General features: G+C 38.4%; 1 protein-coding gene across 1 annotated transcript in view; it reads left to right on the forward strand.

The window, feature by feature from the left end:
* The window catches only part of LOC137984681 (trifunctional enzyme subunit alpha, mitochondrial-like), a 48722-nt gene that overhangs the window by 14542 nt on the left and 11680 nt on the right, over positions 1-22500 (forward strand). Inside the window, exons 9-26 of the mRNA XM_068831923.1 lie at positions 2021-2140; positions 2896-2998; positions 3473-3542; positions 5547-5605; positions 6417-6487; positions 7865-7915; positions 8925-8981; positions 10065-10174; positions 10844-10892; positions 12940-13025; positions 13740-13775; positions 15097-15148; positions 17212-17295; positions 17959-18015; positions 18993-19022; positions 19914-20001; positions 20846-20898; positions 21286-21354. Of these exons, the coding sequence (XP_068688024.1) occupies positions 2021-2140; positions 2896-2998; positions 3473-3542; positions 5547-5605; positions 6417-6487; positions 7865-7915; positions 8925-8981; positions 10065-10174; positions 10844-10892; positions 12940-13025; positions 13740-13775; positions 15097-15148; positions 17212-17295; positions 17959-18015; positions 18993-19022; positions 19914-20001; positions 20846-20898; positions 21286-21354 (1245 nt within the window). The remainder of the gene's footprint in view (positions 1-2020; positions 2141-2895; positions 2999-3472; positions 3543-5546; positions 5606-6416; positions 6488-7864; positions 7916-8924; positions 8982-10064; positions 10175-10843; positions 10893-12939; positions 13026-13739; positions 13776-15096; positions 15149-17211; positions 17296-17958; positions 18016-18992; positions 19023-19913; positions 20002-20845; positions 20899-21285; positions 21355-22500) is intronic.

Genomic DNA, 22500 nt, shown 5'->3' on the forward strand with positions numbered 1-22500 from the left:
CGCCAACTTTGATTCCCTGGTTGTGGGAATAGTGCTCTATTTGGGACAGCTCCGTGGTTAGCTTGAAGTCCTCCCCTTGGGTAAAAATAATACACCCAGTACGGAACTGTTTCCAAAAAAAATTCATGTTCTACTATCAAACTTTTTTTGTTCTTCAAATATGGTTTTTATTAGACTGTTCTTAGCAAATACCTGAAAAAAAAATCGGGGGTCACCGTGCTTGTTTGAGAGAAAAGGAGCATTTAATTCGCTATCGGGTTTAGTTTGAGCGAAATCTCTCACTTTTGTATGCGCACGTGTTCATGTGTGCGCGCTAATGACACGAAAATCATGCGCAGTAGGGATGCGCAATGCAATACTAAGGAATTACCTTAAGTGATTTTATCGCTTGGAGATTTTTATTTGTTTAATTAATGTTTTTTGCAGGGTTTTTAAAAGTTTTATGCATATTAATATTATTTATTAACTTAGTTTATGTTAAATTATTATTATTATTATTATTATTAGTAGTAGTATTTTTCTTTCAGGATTTTTTTTTCTTTTAACTTGAAATTTTCTTCCTCCATGTTTTTGTTAATTCTAAAACACTTTACTGCCTGTAAGAGCTATTTGATCACATCTGAACTGCAAGGAATGAAATCATTATTGACACATTGATTGTATTCTTATGAATTACAATAATTTTTAATGTTGTTATAGTGCTTCCAATTTTCACTTTTTAATATTTCTGTAAATTATGTACATGTACACATTTTTCTGTTTTTAAAGCTGAATAAATAAATAAATAATAACAATAATAATAATAATTATTATAAACATACATTGTCATTGGTGATTTACAGTGTAACTCATAATCCTTTATACTACAGTGTATAGATTTTATGAGCATTTTAATCCCAGCAAAATATATGTGCATGTATCTCTATCATACATGTACAAGTGCCACTTGATCACACAATTTTCATTTATAAGGAAAGTGGTGAGAGCACTCGCCTCCCACCAATGTGGCCAATGTTCAATTCCCAGACTTGGCATCATGTGGCAGCCTTCGAAAAAACCGGCCGGCCACCGGCTCAATCAGCCACCTCCTCAGAAAACTTGACTGTCTTCTTCCAGTCAGAAAATGTCAGACACAACACATCTTTACAAATTATGTCGTTCGAACGTAAATTTAGTCACTGGAAATATTGTAAAAGCTTGAAAAAAGCTTGTTTGACGAACAAATTCACGTCCGCGATATTTTTTTTGCATCGCGCACATAAGTATGTTTATTTAACTAACATTCCAGTATTTCTTATCAGACTCCATGCAAGTGTCAATTCCATATGAGAAATTTCGTTACTTTAAAATTCCCCAGATTGCACTAAATTGCATCTTTTGAGTGTCTAAATTTTAAAAATTCCCTAGGGGAGCATGCCCCCAGACCCCCCAAGAAGCTTGCGTCCTTTGGGCACTCACTTGGGTGCATTTAGCACCAAACCGTTTCCACTTTTCTTATGACCTGTTCCCCAAAAATATTTTGAGTATGCTGTGTGGGTCAAGTTTGTGGGTTCTCTACTCTGCTCTGAGAGGTTTTTATCCGGGTACTTTGGTTTCCCCCTCTCCTCAAAAACCAATATTTGATTTGATTTGTGTCAATTTGTTGATCTTGGGCTAGAAGTCTAGGCACTTAAAATTAAATAAAGTTCCTTTCCTTTTCTTTTATGCCTTTCATAGACTTGTAGACTCGGAAGTTGCAGTCACTGCTTTTGATTCTTGGTCATTGTTGCAGTACTTAGTCACAGATGCAGAATAGGATCAATGAGTCATATCGACCATTGTGATTGGGTGGTTTCAATCCACTTTGTCAGTCTGCTTTTAGTCATTTTTGCAAATGTCGTTGCAAACATGATTGGCAGCGGTTAGAAGTGGAACTGGTGGTTGAAAGTCAAACTTCTGAGACTTTGGCATACATTGTAGTGATGAAAGATGGGTTGGTTTGTTAAAGAAATAATTGATCCTCTGTTGTTTTACTCACCAGCTTGCCTTGAGCTGTCACTACAGAGTTGCCGTTGATAACTCTTCCACTGTCCTTGGAGCCCCAGAGGTCATGTTAGGTCTTCTACCAGGTGCAGGAGGAACTCAAAGGCTTCCCTCACTTGTAAGAATAATTTATTTTTATACATGTATGTAAGTGTGTGCATACTGGTCCCTTTCATTTATCATTATAATTATTTATCCCTATTCTTTTGCAGCAATACTTTACTTGCCTTGGACTATGTTATGAGTGACATCCACCTGGACTGTACTGAAAAAATTAATATTGATCCCAGGTCGGGAAAGTATTGTCAAGGTTCATGTGAGAACGCAGGGTCAATATTCTCCAGTACAGTCCCAAACAAGTTTATGTTCATTGTACTTTAACATTAGGGTTGTCAGAAGGCTTCTCCATGCTTTTTATGCAGCTCTACATTGTACATGTCTTTGAAAAGGAGAAGCATCTATAGGCCAGAAATAAGTTATCTTCTCACACACACTGGGAGCCATGTCAAGCTGATATCGCAAGAGAAAAAACCACAAAGTTGGTCTTGATTTTTGGCGGCACCTTGCTACTTTTGCCAATATAAATCATTGCATTGATCATTTTTTCAATGATGTTTTATTTAGCTGTGTTACTTTGTATTTAATTCTGATGTATTTCTGAGTTAACTGTACGTGCAAAAGATGTATACATGTACATTGTAATTAGCCAGCAAAGACAACAGTCAGTGGTGATTATTATCGCAATAACTGTAGTGACTACTTTTGACAACTACATTGTATGAATACAGCATCACTTCTTGAAGCTGAATGAGGCACATTGTGTTGTCAGCAAATTAACATTGTTGGTGGTATTCTGTTCTTCATTACTTTTAGGTTGGCCTTCCTGATTCTCTGGATATGATGCTGACAGGAAAGAATATTAAAGCAGGCAAAGCTAAAAGAATGGGTCTTGTCGATGGACTTGTCAAACCACTTGGTGGGTTTATCTTGAATATAAAACCCATTCATAAATTGGTGGCTGGTAACGTGTAGCTTTGTTAATTAACAAAAGGAACCACAGCATCAAAAAAGGTTGCCTCAAAGTTTGGGAAGGTGGTTGTATTAGTATGAAGACAACAGCAGGGGCCGTGGAGTATGTTTGAGAGTGGGGGGCTAGCTCTTGGTACGTACATGTAAGAGTAGTGTAAATTACCAACTCCTCGATTAAGCCATAAAACAACACTGTAAGAAAAATCAACTTTGACATTATGATTGATCGTTTTCTGGTACACTGTATTTGTTGACAGGCATTTCTTCATTCAACACAGTTTTGCCATAAATTTTTGCATCACAACAAGAACGTACGTGAGCGGAAAATTCGTAGTTCATGGATGAATCCATGAGCTATAAAGGATTCACTGTTGTGTCAACACTTGTACTTGCTATTATTTTCTTCTCCTTTTTCTTGTAGGTCCTGGTTTAAAGCAACCCGCAGAGAACACCTTACAGTATCTTGAAGAAATTGCAGTCCAAACAGCCAAGTATGTTGCTAAAACCCATTTTAGCATAACTTTTAAAAAAAATTAAAATTTAAGGTCAAATAATTCGAATACTATGTGTAGATCTTGATTTTATTTAATTTCTCTTTAACTAGTTTGCTTCACAATAATTATTATTGCAGCATCTTAAAGGTCCATAAAGTGCTATGAACTTAGGAATGGTTCTGGTTATTGACCAAGCGTGAGGTTAAGATGACATGATTGTGTGGATATTGGCTGAGTTCTTTTTTTTTGGCATGTTCGTCTCTGTCCATAAACACGAAAAAAAGGATGAGGTCAATATCCAGCGCATCTTGACCAAACAAGCTTGGTCAATGAAGGATTTATCACATGGGATAAAACACCACAAAATGATCTTTGATCTTGCGGGACCAAGCGAGAAATCTGGAGCTTCCATCTTGCCCGCTCAGGTAGCCAATGACAGTGTGGGATTTGGTTCGTCTCGCCCACTCACGGAGCTAGTAGTCATGTAATAACGTAGTGCATCTCAAGTTTGTGCAATGTTGAGTTGAACCCTACCGTGGTTCTTTGTCAATCAAATTCTCATATGCTGATCAGTAAACATCATAAAAACTTTGTTCAGTGACTAGGTACACACCATAAAGTCTGTTGGATAGTGGCATATACTCATTAATTTCACTTACATGTACGTGTTGATATCAGAGGGTTTTTCTCCGGGTGGTACTCCGGTTTTCCTCCCTCATCAAAATTGACTCTCAGCTATTACCGTACTTATTCGGCTACAAGCCGAGCTCGGCTATAAGCCGAGACCCCAAACTTCTTACGGAAAAAATCAACTTGATTGACACGAATTGAAAATGCATAATACTTGGCTATAAGCCGAGACCCATTTTAGGTCTTGATTTGTATTATCGACTATAGAATTTTCGTAATTTAAAATACAAATTGACATTGACTGAAAAATTATACTCAAAGCAATCAAATGAACACGAAAGATAAGAAACAAGCAACGCGATCGTGAGGTGACGAATATTATTAAACAATTGTTGACCTCACAGGAAACGTGTCTTCGTACAAGCGAAGCGTTTTATAAAACGTTATTCGACTGGAAATCCGAGATCGCCGGAGAATACGGCATCAGCAAGTCGATGGTTCTTGTCGCTGGAGGAAAGATAAGGCAAATCTGTTCAACGGGGAGCTTATCGGGGAGCGTATCCCGAGCTCGATCAACGACCTTTGGCGTGGTTTTCGTAGCAAAGAATTCAAGGTAAGATTTTCCCTTTAATGCGTACGGTTTTTTTGCTTGGAAAATGTCGCTACAAGAAGAAATCCACTTGCGTTTCTGTCTCAAGTTTGCTATGGTGTCATGTGACAAGCTTGTTTACGACCTGTGCGGGTGCAATCTCGTTCCCAGACTCCTCGTTCCTTCGATGGGTAAACCAGGCTTGGCGCGATATTCCCGAGGAGATGGTGAGGCGTTCTTTCAAGACTTGTGGCACCTAAGAAGACGATGCAGTCTTCGACGAGAATATTCCAGAACAAAAAAAAAGTGAAGACGAGGAAATGGACGACGAATTCGAGACAGACAAGACGAGCAATAAGATCGATCCCGATCACACAACAACACGAACGGCTCCTTAACGAGCCACCAAGTAATAAAAATCCATATTACACCAACAACAACTTCTCTTCATTTTACTAGTAATTTAGTTCGGCTTGTAAGTGAATACACGTTCATTTGCTACTGTTTTAATTTGATGAGAAAATTCTTTTTATCAAAAATACTCGGCTATAAGCCGAGACCCCTTCTACGGCTTCAAATTTGCCCAAATTGATTGAGGATTTGTGTAAAAATCGCTCGGTTTATAGCTGAATAAGTACGGTAAGATCCGGGCAGATTCCCTCGAAAGGGATAACCTCTGGTATCTCTCCCTTACATCGTATTAAAAATAAACACATGTAAATAAAGTTTCATTTCTTTCTTGCTTTCTTTCATCTTTCAACTTACTTTTTTTGCATTCTCAGAAATTTGGCAAGTGGATCTCTAAAACCTGATCGGTCACGTTCTTGGGGAAACATGAAAGGTGCTCTAATGATACACTGTACTTTATTTTATTTTCTGTATTGTTAATTGTAATGAAACACGAAGACTCACACTTTTCCTTCTGCTTTTATGTTAATTTATCTAAGCATGACCAATGATCCAAGATCGACAATCATCAAAAAGCAGAGGAACTGTTTTGGCATTGGAAAAAAAGTGCAAATTATGTGTAGCAGCTCTTGAAAGATACTTCCATTCTGCCTCATATCAATTATGCATATCAATAAGAAAAAACCTAGTCTCAATCAAAAAGTTAACTGTATTAACCTGACATAGTTTGTGCTTAATAGACCTTTTTACCGATATGGCGGCCATTTTGATTTCTATTGTTTCAAATAGATATTATGGGATGCCCAGGGGGCAAATACATATTAACTTGCCCCCTGAATATCCCATAATATCTTTTGAAACAATAGAAAACAAAATGGCCGCCATATCTGCAAAAAGGTCTATTATTTCCATCCACGTTCTTTTCAAATTAAAACCCCATTGAGTTTTCAACCGCATCAAATCTTAGTCGCAAAGAAACCCTCCTTAAAAGATTCAGACCTTTGCATCATACCAATATACCAGTATTTATTATAATGAAGATGGTTTGACAAGATAAAAATATTTTTGCCAGAAAGGAGGTACAACTTCACCCATTGACCCCTCTTATGCCCTAGGACGCCCGCAGTTGATGAGTGAAATCTTATGGCGTTAGACAGAGGAAAATCTGTTACATGTAAGGCTCAATTCCAGGAGTCAATGGGCTAATAGTAAATGCCGTTACTTCCTGTAACTTTTTATTTCAGACTTACAGTACAAAATTACAACCGAGACAAACTTTGGACGCAACTTTGTTTTCAAGAAAGCAAAAGAAACAGTAAGTCTGTCTGTGGTCCTGTGTTAAAATCGTGATTATTAGAAAAAATATTATGTGACACTTTACATATGTTATCAACATTCTGATCACCATCAATAACATCATCAGAATAATAGTTTTTATCAAATGGCATTGTCATAACATCATGCAGTGGTTACAAGTATGGACTCTTTTTGCGGGCTTCTTCACTCAGAGAAGTGGGCTACTTTTTTCCTTAAATTGAGCAAAATAAAGGCAGATTCTTCCATACCTAAGATTGAAACTCATTTGGACATTGACAATGTGAAGTCAAGTAAACAGTGATCATCAATATGAATTTTCTTTTTGAAATTTGGCATTTGGGAGCATTCTACAACAACAACAACAACAATTTTATTTACAAATTATAGCTACATGTAAATATGGTTATCATAGTGGATGGCTCACCCTGGAAATAGCTACAAAAACCCAATCGAGGCAGGGCAAGCCAAATACAAGAACATATCTATTAAAAGACATTAAATTTACATAACTGTCATAATAAACTATACAAATACAGTGTAAAACAAATGAAAAGAGTCTTTAGTGAAATGGTAGAAGCTCAAGCACATGTCTGCCCAGCTCAGACTCTTTTAAAAATGGCATGCCTACAGACACCCTTAGAGGAAGTTAGGTGCCTTGTTGATACAGTCCGTTACTCTACTCAAGCCATCTGCCGACTTCAATAAACCCATTCATACCTCAAGCGCCCTAGGACGCCGCCATTAAAATCATCTGGCGTTAGACAGAGCAAAATCTGTTTAGTGTCACTCTCAGGCGTCATTGGGTTAATGGTATTGAAACCCCTGATTGTGAGCTACCTGTAGCTCAGACATTGCAACAAGGTTCAAGTCCCCATGATTAAATTGCAATGATCATGGTGGCTTGAACCCTTATTGGTTGACATGAGTCATTCGATCCTGGTCAACTTTTTTTACTTTCTTCCTATAGCAAGGTTCCCTTCAATCTGTGGGCTATTCTTGTCCTCCACATATGCTTATTCATCATTTAAGCTCCTTAACACAAAGAGTTTCTGTACTGTACAGCTGCTCTCACCATTGTAGACTTGTCACCATGTCGACACCATCATCAACATCAATCAAGGAAATCATTGTCAGTAATGTCACTGTCATAGGCCTGATCATCATGAATAATGAAAAGAATTGTCCAGCCCCTTTAGTAGATCAGTGACTAGGCCAGTGCTCTGTTTAACATCAAGGGGAGGGGGTGGGGTGGGTAAATGGGATCTTATTAGGAAGAAGTTGAAAAAGGAGAGTAACTGAGCTGTCAACAAACATGGTGGAAGCAATTGTAGTAAGTTAAATGATTGCTGAACATAAAACTTAATTTTTTTTTCAGGTTATGAAGCAAACCGGTGGTTTGTATCCAGCCCCATTACGAATTCTTGATGTAAGTTTAAGTAGCAGTTGTTGTACTGTGAGCTCTGTTTGCCCAGCTGTAGACTTGGTGTGGACAATATCCCCTGCTGAAAACGTCTTGAATGGTCTGAATTACATCGCTGGTACAATTGTACCTCTCCTAGTTTTAAACTGAAAGTCTCTTGCGTACAGTATACATACCGATAGTTCTGCATGAACTAGCCAGAAAACTGTTCCCAACATGATGTGACAAGGCTTTTGGGGGCAAATAAAAGAAGCTTCAGATTCCAACGGTACACCCCTCGACCTTGGTCATGAGCATTCATCTGCCATTACATGTACATGATTCTACTATCAATGTGGCTTCCCATAGTTTACTGAAGCTCATACCCCTGACCTTGGATGGGAGGATAAGGCAGTACTATTACATGTACCTTCCCACAGTGGATTCCCAAGGCTAGCATGGAAGAGGAGACACATTGCTAATTATTTGCAGCAAAATTAATTAGGGTTTCCACCCCCTACTCCTAATCCATGACAGTTCAAACCAAACTAAATCATAATCGAAATGCACCAATCACAGCTGCTGAAAACCAAAAAACCAACCAATCACAGCAGAGCATCCTGCTTAAAGGTGACGCGTAACCAGTCGACATCATCGCCTGATGAAGACTAGCAGCATGCAGTCGAAACGTCGCGATCTACATCACAAGTGACCACATCGTGAGACAAACGAGAATACTTTATTATTATTGCACTTCACCACAATGAACCTTTTTTACGAAATTAAATCATTTTGGAAAGACACCAAGATGATGATTCAGGCTACAGACAAACCCCCTGGAGCACAGTAGAGAATACCAAACCCAACGTATTTGTTTTGTTGAAACCTGAAATCCTATGAGGGTGCCATTAATAAAATGGTGGGTTTTCACACTTCAACGACAACTACACGTACTCCTGGTGGCATACTAGTGTACGAAATTAGCATTTAGTACCAATTTCCATAACAATTTATTGTTAATATTATTGTTTGTCAGGTTGTTAGGAGTGGATTAGAAGAAGGACGACAAAAAGGCTTCAAGAAAGAAGCTGAGGTGAATTTTTTTGTTGCTAATGGGGATGTAAACAGTACTCATGCACTCACATACAAGTACTTTATCGTCCTATTAGCTTTATAAATGACAGTTAAAAGCAAGACCTCTAGCATGGCGTGGCTGTGTTGCAGTATTAAATGCAATTTCTTCAGGTTTCGGAACTTTAAAACCCCCTCTGTGGTACTGTAATAATATTATTGCAGTTATGGAATACTAAGAGACTTAAGGGCCTACTGGCGTGTTTTTTGGGGTGTGTTGCTAAGGATGTAATGGTTATTATATTTTTTTCTTAGAGAATTTTGCATTATTTTGGTCAGTTTCCAACTTTCATAAACAAATGACCCTGAAACTCTAAATTTGTCTACATGCTACACAGTTTGGGTATTTACTCAGTGGTTTGATAATTTGTATTCGTTTTTCCATCCAGCCAAGCGTGGTTTCCTTTTTATTTTGAAAAATGTTCTTTTTAAAGAGATAAAGGGTACTGAAATACCCATAACATTTTCAAAAAGGGTGATATGAAAAACTCAGTGCTTAGCTATATTCTGTATTTGGGGGTGAAACGTGTCATTTTAACAAAATCAATTCAATTTAAACACCGTCGGAAATTTAGCTTTTTCTCAAACCGGATGTCTGTTCGTTTGCGCATGCACGGTTGATCTGAGAACAAGCGCGAGGAAGGGGCAAGGAAAAACCTTCTGTGCAAACAACAGTTCGTACTGTGATTGGGTTTTCTGGTAAGCTCACGATATGATGATGTTAGTCACTGGAAGTAACATTTCACTTCCTTAGCAACGTCGAAAAATCCATCTGTGGGCCCTTAAACATGATTTGAACACATGGCTTTAGTTGCATTTACAACTGTAAAGATCTAAAATCTTAACTTCTCTCTGCAGATCAAATAACTGTGTGTCTTTGATAATCTATATATACAATCTCTTCGTATTCACTTCCTCTGCTGTTGTATTACCACCAAAGCTGAAATTCATCCAAGGTTCATACAACAAGTGGTGTCTGTCTGAATATTAAACGGCTCTATTTTCTACAGTATGAAACAGAAAGAATGTTTGTTTTTTTATTCAGGAATTTGGTGAACTAAGTCAGACAAGCGAAGCTAAAGCCCTGATGGGTCTGTTCTTTGGTCAGACAGAATGCAAGAAGAATCCATATGGAGCTCCACAAAAGCCTGTTGAGTGAGACATTTGACCTTTTGATCATGAGGAAAACAATTTTAAATTGTACCAAAACTTACCTATGAATGAAACTTTCTTGCTCCCAAAGGAAGTAGTGATCTACATGTACATCTACATGTCCCAGAACTCGGCAAAGTCTCATTGACTTGTAGCTGTTTTTGCTTAGGTGGCCTCATACACCACAAGCCTTTTTAGAGACATTACGCCAAGCCGGGCACTTCTGTTGGAAGGGGCATACTCACAGAGGACAACCACAACACTGGGAACTTCGTCCCCAACCGCGCACCGGTGTCTCAGTTGGTTGAGCATTGGGCAGTCATGCAGGATATGTCATGCTGTCATGTGGTACTTTTTTTTGCGAAACAATTAGGTGCCAGGACTATGCAGGAGTTCTGCAGAGATTTTTATCTTTCAGCCATGTGAAAAATTGTAAGCCATTAAAGCTGAGAAGTGGCCATCGTAACATGTATTTTGGGAAAATTTAAATGTAGCTCTTAAGATAGAAATACATGTTATAAATTTCAGAGGTCTTTCTAGAGCAAGTTTCTGAAATCAATGCAAATTCCTCCCTTGTAAACATGCTCATTCAAGAATTCCTCTATTTAATCTCAGGGGTTTTTGACAGGGTTTTTAGTTTCTCATATTAATTTTTTTGTCTTGTGTTCAAAGCACTGTTGCTGTCATTGGCGCTGGTCTTATGGGTGCTGGCATAGCACAGGTGAGAATTCATTTCAGGCCCTTGTCCCGAGACCTGTTACAGAACAATATTGGAACGCGAGGAGGCCAGTGCACATGGAATAGTATTTCCTGAACTTTGTGAAAAACTAAGTGGCGTGATTTGTTTAACAAGGTTGAATTAAAACAAACTTGAACATGTTCCTAGATACACTGCAGTTCAAGAGTGCTCCGTACTAAAAAAAAATCTCAGTCAGCCAAATGCTTTGAAGTACAAAACTTTAGTGAACGGGAGGACATAGTTTTGCATTTTATTTTTATTTTTTGTATTAGTTAAAAAAATAATAAAATACAAAGGGAGAAGTCAGGACGTGTGGGGAAAATTCTTTTTTGACTCTTGTAAACATTGAACAGTCTGTATAAATTATGTGATAACTGCTGTACACAGAATAGTCTGACTTTGTGTCGAGTGCTGGCCTCAAAAAGAATTTTAAAGGTTTACTGCGTCAACATTGATACATTGTATGATTTTACCTCTCAGAATGAAAGTTTGCTTGTTTATTTGAAATAGTCTTTTTCCAAAGTAAGCATGGCCTTCATTTCAGACGTTGAAATTTCTCCACCTCACGTCACCTCGCCACTTCGCGCTCTGTTGCGCATAAGGCCTCCACACGTTTTCTCCAAGTGCCCCTATCCTTTGCACAAGCTCTTGCTTGCTCTCACGACCTCCAGCCTGCGTCAGATCTTTCTTTCTCAACTATTCTGCGCCAAGTTGTTTTGGGGCGACCTACTTTGCGCTTATCAACAGGTGCCCAGGTCAGTGCTGTTGCGCAGTGACGTTGCTCAGCAACGTCACTGCGCAACAGCAGTTGTTCATTCGCAGCACATGTCCAAGCTATATCCATCTTCTCTTCTTTCCGCCGTTCTAATCCATCGCAGCCACAAAGCTTATTTAGCTTTGCAGCAGAGACTACGTATGGCCAATATATCCCCATGATCCTCTCGAGGCCCTTAAATTGGACTGAATGTAGTCTTTCATTTTCCGCAACGTTAATATTCCAGGTCTCTCATCCGTACAACAGTACTGGTTTGACTAACGTCTCATACAATCTGATCTTAACTTTCCTACTGTACTGCTTCGAGCTCCAGATCTTTCTCAGCTTGCCAAATGAGACCTTCGCCTTTCCCAATCTGTTATCCTTATCTGCATGCAGCTCCTTCGTTACTCACTATTGCACCTCTTTGATCTTTTCGCCATCGGGAAACTTGATCTTCTCCTTTCCTCTGCAGGATTTCTGTCTTCTTCTTTCTGCAAGCTTAGTTGTTTTCCTCTGCATCTGATTTATGGTTGTGGAGACAAGAGCGATATCGTCTGCAAAGTAAAAATCTTCTAATTGCTCCATCAGCCTCCTCCTTATTCCGGTGTTAGATTGATCAGTTGTTTGGCGCATGACCCAATCGATTGCTAATAAAAAGAGGAAACCGGACATTAAACAACCTTGCTTGACTCCTGTTTGAACGTTGAACCAGTCTGATGTTTGCCCATTATCGAGGATGGCACATAGTAACTCCTAGTTTGTCAATGGAGTATTTTTTCATCTCTTTGGCGACTTGTGCTGACTTACCTATTGCGTACATTGTACGTACATTCCATTTACCGATGTTAAGTATTTCCTTGGGTGTTATAAGTGACTTCTTCGATCAACGGGCTTCTGTATCGCTTTCACCCGCCGATGCCATATTGCCCTGGTGGTCCGCAAAACGAATTTCATTATCTGGGGGTACCTGGCTCACCTCTTCTTCCTGCCCATAACTGTCGTGAAAAGTATGTCTGGTTTCAGTAATGATGGATGTTTTATGAGGATGGGTCATTAGCCCATCGCTCAACCCCCAACCTGGAGGATCAGGCATTGCAATTTGTCTGGCTTTTCACCTGGAACCTGCCCAGCAGGGTTGAACCCATCAGGGACCGAGGTCCCCACTGATATAGCTCCCAGGATCATTAAAGCGCACAAATCTCCCCACCACTTGCAGGCGCAACGCTCAAGGAGGTGAAATTTCTCCACATTCAATAATTTCTTTGTTAACAGGTCAGTCTTCAGAAGGGCCAAAATGTGATAATAAAAGACAACATTCTGGAAGGTCTCACTCGTGGACAGGAACAAATTTATAAAGGGTATGAAGCAAGTGTCTGGTTTACGTGTATTGAAACCAAGAGTGATTTCCTCACGTGTTTTACAGCGAGTTTTAATCGAGTGTCGTAAAACCAAGACCAAACTAATAACTTCGACCAATCAAAAAGGACGGAGACAATCCAGTAAACCAATCAAAACTCGAAGTGATTACACACGTAGCCGACACAAAACGCCGGAAAATGTGCACACGCATCATTTCGTTCATTGATTCATTCATTACGGGAGTTTATGAACCCACAAATGACCAGCTCCCAACATCACTGGCCTCATAGCTCAGTTGGTTAAAGCGTCGCACCGGCATCGCGAGATCACAGGTTCAAACCCTCAGTGAAGTCCTGAATTTTTCACTCTTCCCTACGCACTTGCTAAAATTGCGTTCACAACGTACTTAACTGCTAGGATCATAGCTTCACTTGGTTTCATATCCGCAGTTCAATATATGATTCATTTCGTATATCATTTTGTTCAGAGTAAAATCTGTAAGTCTCGCTCTCAGGACTTATAAAGGTTAAGGCGCTGGATTTTTATTGTTTAAAACCTGCTATTACTTAATTTGTTGTTTTATTTGTCAGAATAGTCTCTTTGCACAGCCGGAAAACCTTTAATGGGAAAATACAGATACCTCGGCACTTAAAAGATTACTTGTATGGTACCAGGTTAATTTTAACAAATAATTTTTGTGCATTCTTCAACAGGTTGAATAGCCGTGTAAAAAAGAAGGCTATGACATCGTAAGTAATGGCTGAAGCCATGTCACAATACATTCCTTATCTATTTTTTTGTTCCTTACTGTGCATTATAAACAATGTTGGATGGTGGATCTAACAAAGGAGTGTGCCAGCAATATTAAAATCAAGCACTAGGGGAAGGAACACTAGGGACAAAGAACTTAATTTAAGACAGCCTGTCAATGATACTTGCAATGAGAATGAATAAATGAAGGACTTTATTTAAGTGTCAATAGTATTTAGCTTAAGAAAAACTAATTGGGGACATTATTTACACGATAAAGTATAAGTTAAAATTATTTACAATTTAATGAATAATGTATGAAATATATAAATAAATAAATAAATAAATAGATAAATACATGAATAAATGAAATATAGGAACTTGGTAAGATTTAAAAAGCTTAAAAGATATCAAATGTGTATAAAATGTAAAATTTAAAGCGGCCTAGCAGCATACATCACACTGAATTCTTACAATTATCTATTGAGTGTGATAAGTCGTTACTCCTAATACTGTTTTTAAAACTTTTGGCTTCTCTCTCAGTTTTGTCTAATTTGTTCCAAAGATGGGGCCCAACATATCGTAAAGAATGCTTTCCATAATGCACGGTGCGAAAACTTGCAATTTAAAATCAGCGTTCCTCAGATATATACTGTTTCGGGGTAGTAGTGAATATTTCTGTTTTATAAGTGGGCACAAGTCCGTTTTTTACCTTAAAATTGAGATGTTCTGTAACCGTTGTTGATACAGACTTGGCAGACTTACTCTTGTTAGAAGCTCACTGTAGGTCTTCGATTTGGATTTAAAGACTGCCCTGAGTCCGCGCTCTTGAATTAGCTCCATTTTCTTCTTATCGGATGATTTGAAAGTGCCATACGACATCACAAAATGTTAAGTAGGGCAAAATATTAGATTTGTACAGCTGTAACTTTGCGGACCATGGGATTAGATTACGTAGTCTCAATAATACCCCAACCTTACCGCTCGTTTTCTTACAAATATCACAAATGTGTTCACTAATGTGTTCACTAATAATGTTTTTCTTGGTACTTTAACAGTTTTAAACAATAATTAGCAAACAATAATTTTCAGCAAATTATGAAAATAATTTTAGTGAATTTTGAGGAAATTCGTTTCGTTCGCTTAACGAAGTCAAGAGAGTATTACTAAACATCACTTAATCAGGAAAAACCTATTTTTGATCTACTTTCAACACACTAATTTACATGTGATTTAAAACTAGTTTCACTAATGGCCTCGTCAGTTGATCGCTGTATATACAGGAAGTCCACCAGTTATCTCTGTTTTATTTTGTTATAGATTTGAAAGGGACCACACAATGTCTAATTTGTCAGGACAGTTAGACTTTAAGGTAGTAAAGTATTCATCTTTAAAGGGAACCTCCACTCTTACGACAGAATACGTTTAAACCGAAGGAAATTATGTTTACATACAAATTTGTTTGTAAAACAGTGTTTATGTCAGGAAAAGTGGATTTTAATATCGCCAATATTCACTTTTACATTTCGCGGGCGCCGCCATCTTGAATAATTAGGGACCTTAAGATCTACGACGGCGACTTCAACGAAAACGTCACCTCAAAATATCACTTTGCTTTATCATAATTCTTTCGCGGTTATTCTATCCCGTTCACTTCTTACAATTTGGGCGAAGTATCGTAAAAATAAATTAATACGAGCAGTTACAAAGTGAAAAGAGAGAATGAAAGATTCCCTTTAGCATGCTCACGTTGGCGTCAAAACCTCAAATTGGGTAATTTCACGTCCTCCTTATGCAGAGAACATCAAGAATACGTGCTCAAATCCGTGCTGCACGTGCAGCACGATTATTTATGCTCTTTTAACCAATGATATCATTGTTTTGCAGCGTTGTTGTTGCCGTCGCCGTCCTAAAATCTTAAGCTCCCTAATGTGACGTGCTACGGTTGTTCTGACACAAAGAGCTTTTGTGTAATAACAATTGGCAACCGTAGCACGTGGCAATTATTCAAGATTGCGGCGCCCACGAAATTTGGAAACAAAAATAGGCGATTCTAAAACTTATTTATTTTGGACACAAACGCTTTCTTTGAAACAAATTTAGACTGATTTGACTGTAAAGGTTATTTCCTGTGATCTAAAGTTACTTTTTATTTGAAGTGGAGGTTGCCGTTAATAAGCAATGAATTAACCGATGAAATAGAAAGTTAGGCCCGTTTTAAACGTCGCATTTTACATTTGCCGAATCTAATTCAAAAGAGCAAAAACAATAGATTGTTCTCATTTGCATGTGACGTTTAAATGCGACGTTTAAAACGGGCCTTAATACAGCTGTAATGAGAAAATAACAAATAATTGTTTATTACAGACCACAGTGAATTTCACATTACTTTACCGTGCCACATTGCCGAGTTCGTTGGGAAACTGGATACTAGCTTACAAAGTAGCCAATTACGCAGCGAATTAGACAACCAAATTGCGAACTTTGAAATGAACTTCTAACTTCTACCAGATTGAACTTCGCAACTTCACCTAATTTTCCGTGTAAGGTTCGTGACATCGTAAGATTGAACACGATTCAAAGTTACTTACGGAATAAGCAACTCAGTTGGGAGCAGGTGAATTTGTTGGGCTCTTGTGTTCCCATGAAAAGACTCTATAAAATAAACGTTTCCGTTTGAAGTGTAGGTTATCGACAAAAGTGAGAAATGATCCTCACACTTATCTGCACCATTAAATGACCTGAAAAATTTAGGGGCTTTTAGAGCCAATCGAGTGTCATAAAGCCAAAACCAAAGTAAATACTTTGGCCAATAAAAAAGGACGGAGACAATCCAGTAAACCAATCAAAACTCGAAGTAATTACACATGGCCGACACAAAGCGCGGGAAAATGTGCACACGCGAGCCATGATTGGTTTTGGTTTCACTTCTGATTGGTTAAAAAAGTGGCGCGAGAACTTTGAACCAGTCACTGAGTGAAGTAATCATAAACCAAAGCAATTCGCTAATTATTACTTTCGCTCTAACAGGATCATATCTCAAGTTTTCATTATTTACGAATATGAGTTTATTGTTAATTAAAAACTAATAGCAAGGGCCAGAAAATAATTATTATTATTGTTAACTAGCTATGAATCGGGGATTTTTAATTGTGTGATGTGAAAATGACGCATTCACAGTTCTGCTACTGGTAATGTCAGCAAATACATCCAGCTAGAACTAAGTACAACAAAACAAATAATTTTCTTTTGTCTGTTATTGGCTAAGAATGTTGCGCTTAATTTTTAAGGCACTTACCAAGCAACACAATAAACAAATCCAGTTGCATTTGACACTTGTTGAAAACCAAACTATCTTTCAGGTTTATGTTATTAAAAAATTAAGTTACTTTCTGGTACTAATTCTTTTCCCTTTGGGGTTTGTTATAAATTCAGAACTTTGGCAAAGTAGACATGATCATTGAAGCTGTCTTTGAAGATCTTAACCTCAAGCACAAAGTCATTAAAGAAATAGAGGAGGTCAGAAAATAGGCCATTTCTGAGTTCAAGACTGCGTTGTCTTCAAAGGGAGTCTAAGTGCGAAGTTTTTCTTATGAAAATTAGTTTTCATTCATATGTAAACTAGAACTACTATCACAAAAACTTCGCACTCAGACTCGCTTTGAAGAGGAGGCAGACATGAACTCGGAAATGGCCTGTTGCCTATTTACTACTGTTATTTATGTATTTCACATTTCATTTTTTTGAATTGCAGAGATTCTCATGCGATTTATTCATAAGGTCAATCATTTTTGTACATAGTAAATAGATTTAGAAAGTAAAGAAATTTTACAATAAATAAATCCAAATGGGGAGCCTTCGAATTAAGTGTGTGATTCACGTGTTATTTATTTAGTTTCAGCATTAAGAAAGAAAAAAAACCTCTAAACGCTCCACACAAAATGCTCCTTCTTCCCGCCACACCGATGAATAAGCTGTACAGTGCAAAGCACGAGGAATCTAACGCATGGGCTAATATAACGAAACCACTGACAACAATTGCCTGCAGTCGCGCCTAGTAGTTGTTAACTCAGTTAAACTGCATTTAATAGGGTTACATTAGGGTCAGGTTTTTGCTAATATGGCTTGTTGCATGTTCTCGACACTCATAAATTGACCTCGTGTATTTCTTGTATTTTTTAGGTCATCCCAGAACATTGTGTGTTTGCATCCAACACTTCAGCACTTCCTATTCACAAGGTGCTGTGAACACAACAAAATAAGAGGCAGTCATACACTTGTTTACTCCGAAAAAAACATTGTAGTGTTGATAAAATTGAATGCTAACAAATTATTTTTTTGTCCCTGTGGGTAGGAAAGAGATGGATTAAAAAGACTAGGCTCTGGGTATTCCCAAAAATTGTCCAAAATTTAATAAGGCTAGCTCTTCTTGTAAAAAAATCATTCCTTATCGTTGTGACTGTCATTGAAGTCGCTCTTCTGAGTTGAATTTCGAAGTTCTGATTTCTACTCAGTTTTGAATGAGATCCGCTAGCAAAATTGTTTCGATGGTGCCCTTTTGACATTGTGTTTTATCGCTAACCTCCGCTAAACATTGAAGCTTTGAGTTATTTTTATGATGAGTAATGTTGGAAGTTAGTTCTAAGTAGACTACTTAGATGAAGTTTTTTTTTTTGGTGGAGAAAACGCCCATTTTTGTCAACTGATGCTATAGCAACGGTGACACAATGTCGTCACCTCTGTTAAGAAAGTAAGAAAGTAAGTTTACTTCGAAACATTTTTATTATCTGTGAACGCACGGGGACAAACTTATTTTCATGTGAGATCAATCCTCTGATCAGAAAATGTCAAACTTTGAAATGATCTTACCCAAATGAGAAAAATTGCCTTGATCGTTCGTTGTTTTCGCTCGCTGTAAATGTGAAGCCGTTGCTTTATAATTGACTGGCATATACGAGTCTTCATCAACTTTTCCGAGAAAATCCTCCGTATTTTTGGCTCTCCGTTATTTCTGTGGCGATTTTCTCTGATTCATCTGTGCTGAACTAAGTGAACAACGGTCAAGGTAATTTTCTTATTTGGGCGGGAAAAATTCAAAGTTTGACACTTGCTGAGCAGATGAAAACGTTTTGTGCCCTTGCATTTACAGATAGATGCAGTCGACGGTATTTCCGTTAGTTATTAATTTACGTGGTTGAATTATTTTTGTTTAACAGGTTGCTGAAGCTAGCAAAAGGCCTGAAAAGGTATTTTAAAGTCCTAGAAGATTCCCCTTCCACATGTTTATAGTGATGGTAGTGCTATTGTTGATGATAACAGATATGAAAGAGAGAAATGACCCTTGCACTTATTCATTGTAATTGTCTCTAATAGACTCCTGAAAAAAATTTCATTTGTCTGTTAGAGATAATTGCTTAAATTGTCCAGATATGTGCGAGGATCGTTTCTCTTTTTCGTCTATAGACCGCACTTCAAATATCTTCATTTCTTTCACAACTCACAACAGATATGGGAAATCAACGAATGAAATCATTTATGAAATGAATCATATATTGAACTGCGGATGTGACATCACGTTAAGCTGTGATCCTCGCAGTTATGAACGTAATTTTAATAATTTCGTGGTTAGAGCGTCGGTGAGAGTTTCGTTGCTATGGTTAGCGCGTCGCACCGGTATCACGAGGCACAAGTTCAAACCCCGTTGAAATCCAGAAATTTTCAGGCTTTTCCATGAAATTGTTAAAATTGCGTTCATACGTGATATGGGAAATGTCCCTCATTTCAGTCGTTTAAATGGGATAAACAGTATGACTTCCAGTTCAGAGAGTGCAGGGGTGTCAGAGGGTTTTGCACTAGACAGTTGTGTTTGACAAGTTAGGAGTAAAATATAAAAGAAAAAAAAAAAGAAATATATACTAACCAAGAGTGCATAAGGGGAACTTACCATGCAAGACAAAAAGAATGGTGATTTTTGCTGGTAAGCGTCTTCTTTGGACAACCCCGAGAGTGAATGAGATGATACAAAGATCGCGTTGGGTTTAAGTTTAGTTTTTGACCAAGTGATTCCTGCATGATGACTAGATTCTCTCGCGGTAAACAAAAAGCTGAAGCATGCATGTTATTTTCTTATTTCATAGGTTATAGGAATGCACTATTTTTCTCCTGTGGAGAAAATGCCTCTTTTGGAAATCATAACTACAGATAAAACCTCTCATGATACTGCTGGTGAGCTACATTTCGCTGTTTTTGAAATGCTTAGGGGATTGGGAACCAATAAATCAAATTTTGACTCGATGGGCCTTATACAATCACCCGACGCCCGTGTTGAGTCCCGAGGGATTGAAAACTTTTGTTTTGCCTCACCGAAACTCCTTCCCAAACATTTCAACTCGGGGCTCGGGGTATGAAATCTATTGTCTATGGCTAATAGAGCGTTTTCACTCAGGTGACCAGAAGCCGTATTGTATTACCAAAACAAAAGAAAGTATTTGCTTAAAAGTAGAGTTCAATTCCCGGAGGATTAGTTTGGTACACCATCTTGGCCGCCATTTCTTTGTTTTGGAACACCAACATGACCGCTGTGACGTCATGTGAAAACGCTCTTTATGGCCGCCGCGCGAATAAGGCACAATAGGGAGCTTAAGCACGCGCGTTTTTGAGACGCGAACGGCAACCGGAAGTAAACTGTTTTCACTTTTAACTTGTTTTTACACAACCACATTTACATTGCTAAGTATCTTTTCTCCATTAGAGATGATTAGTATAAAAATCTGGGAGACACCACTATCCTGGCACGCTAAATGCTCTCTTCCGGTTGCCGTCCGCGTCTCAAAAATGCGCGTGCTTAAGCTCCCTATTAATTAAGGAAGCCTGTCATGGAAGATTGTTCAAACATGTACTGGTATTAATGAACTTTCTTTTTGCCCAGTTGTGTTCCAGATGTCATCATCTGACTAATACATTAAGACTATGCGCAGATAGGGGCTACACGTTTTAGCCCATTTATGTAATTATGAATTTCAACATTAATAACTATAGCTGTTTCTTAAACCCTAATCTTTCCTTTCAGCTGCTGCGGTAAGCGTTGGCTTGAAACAAGGAAAGACAGTGATTGTTGTCAAGGTAAGTGGGACTTGCTTTGATTCGGTGATCTCCTTTGTAAAGTCTGTTTGCTTGAAACACTTGACTCGCAAAAATTGTTCATTTTCAATTTGAAACACTACACTGCTGGTTGATGGACTGGTTGATTGACTCAGTTCAAGCATGCGCAGTATGGAGAAAGTGAGGTCGAGCAAAGTCTGGTGATGAAAAGGGATGTTTTCTTATCCGTTTTGGGTGGTCTAGTTTGGACGGTCGAAAATGTCGCGTAAATGCTAGCGTGGACGTGACCCTTTAATGCGTTTTCAAAGAACAGAAAACGGAGGTTTTAGAAAAAGTATTACACTGAGCCCTGTAGCTTCGTTACAGTAAACATTTAATATGAACCAAAATTTGTTCTTTTCTACTTAGGATGGTCCCGGGTTTTACACAACAAGAATCTTAGCGCCTACTCTGGCCGAGGCGGTAGCCCTTCTGCAGGTGCTATGTTTGTACTTGTATCTAAAGAAACAGGGAATATCGTCTGTGGCTTAACTCTGGCCTGTTCGCTCATGTTACTAGGGGTCGCATTACGGTTTTCTGATTTGCATAAAGACGGGTTGGAAATTGTATACTAAAAGAATACTTGCTTTCAACGTGGTCGCCATTTATTTGTTTGGTGTTCTACCATCGTAGCCATGAGGTCAACAAGAAGACACCTTCGTCTTAAAGTGCACCTAAACCCAAATATTTTTCGTCTACAATATTAATATCCCCACCAAAGCAAACATGTTTTACCATTCGTACCCAAAAAAATTGCGTCTTATCTGCCGGGCAAGACCCGCAAAGTTATCAAAACAAGCAGTATTTAATTTGGACTCACGACCGTGATATGAGAGGCATGTGTCTATTCTCGACTTTACATCACAAACTGCTTTGCAATGCAAGATTTCTTGGAAAACTAGCCTGCGAACAGCATTTCCGGTCCCTCGGAGGGAGAGAAGCGACGACCGGAAATGCGTCTGCTGTTCGCAGGCTATTGGAAAACAGGAATGCAAAGCAGTTTGTGACGTAAAATCAAGAATACACCCATGCCTCTCACATCACGGTCGTGGGTCCAAATTACTGCTAGTTCTGCCAAGTTTACGTTGCTTTCACGGCACAGAAAAAGCGAAATTCTGGGTAACAATGGTGACATATGTTTGCTTTGGATGGGGCGATTTGAGTACATGATTTGAGTACATGTTGACACAAGGCCGCGGTGGCCGACAGATATCTCAGTAAACCATTAGGGTTTGAAGTTTGATTTTTGCCCCCAGCCTGTTAAGATGGCATCCGTAATACTGTAAACGCTTGGGCAATCGGCTTCAATATTTGCTTCAACGTCCCTGCCATTTTGTCGAACACCAATGTCGAAACCTTTTGCCAACTCCTTTCAACCGTGTTGAAACATGTAGAATCGGCGTTGAATATATGTTGAATGAGTTTAACAGCGTTAAACGTTGTTTCAACGTTTCTTTTGTTGTCACAAATGTGGATTAAAACTGAAGCTGTCTTTTGACATTTAAGGAGCTTTAGCAAAGACAACGGCGACGGCAACGAGAACGGCACAAATTTGCGTATTTAGTCAGTAAAAGCAATAGGCCA

Source organism: Montipora foliosa, chromosome 14 (genome assembly GCF_036669935.1).
Source record: "Montipora foliosa isolate CH-2021 chromosome 14, ASM3666993v2, whole genome shotgun sequence".
NCBI classification, from domain to species: domain Eukaryota; kingdom Metazoa; phylum Cnidaria; class Anthozoa; order Scleractinia; family Acroporidae; genus Montipora; species Montipora foliosa.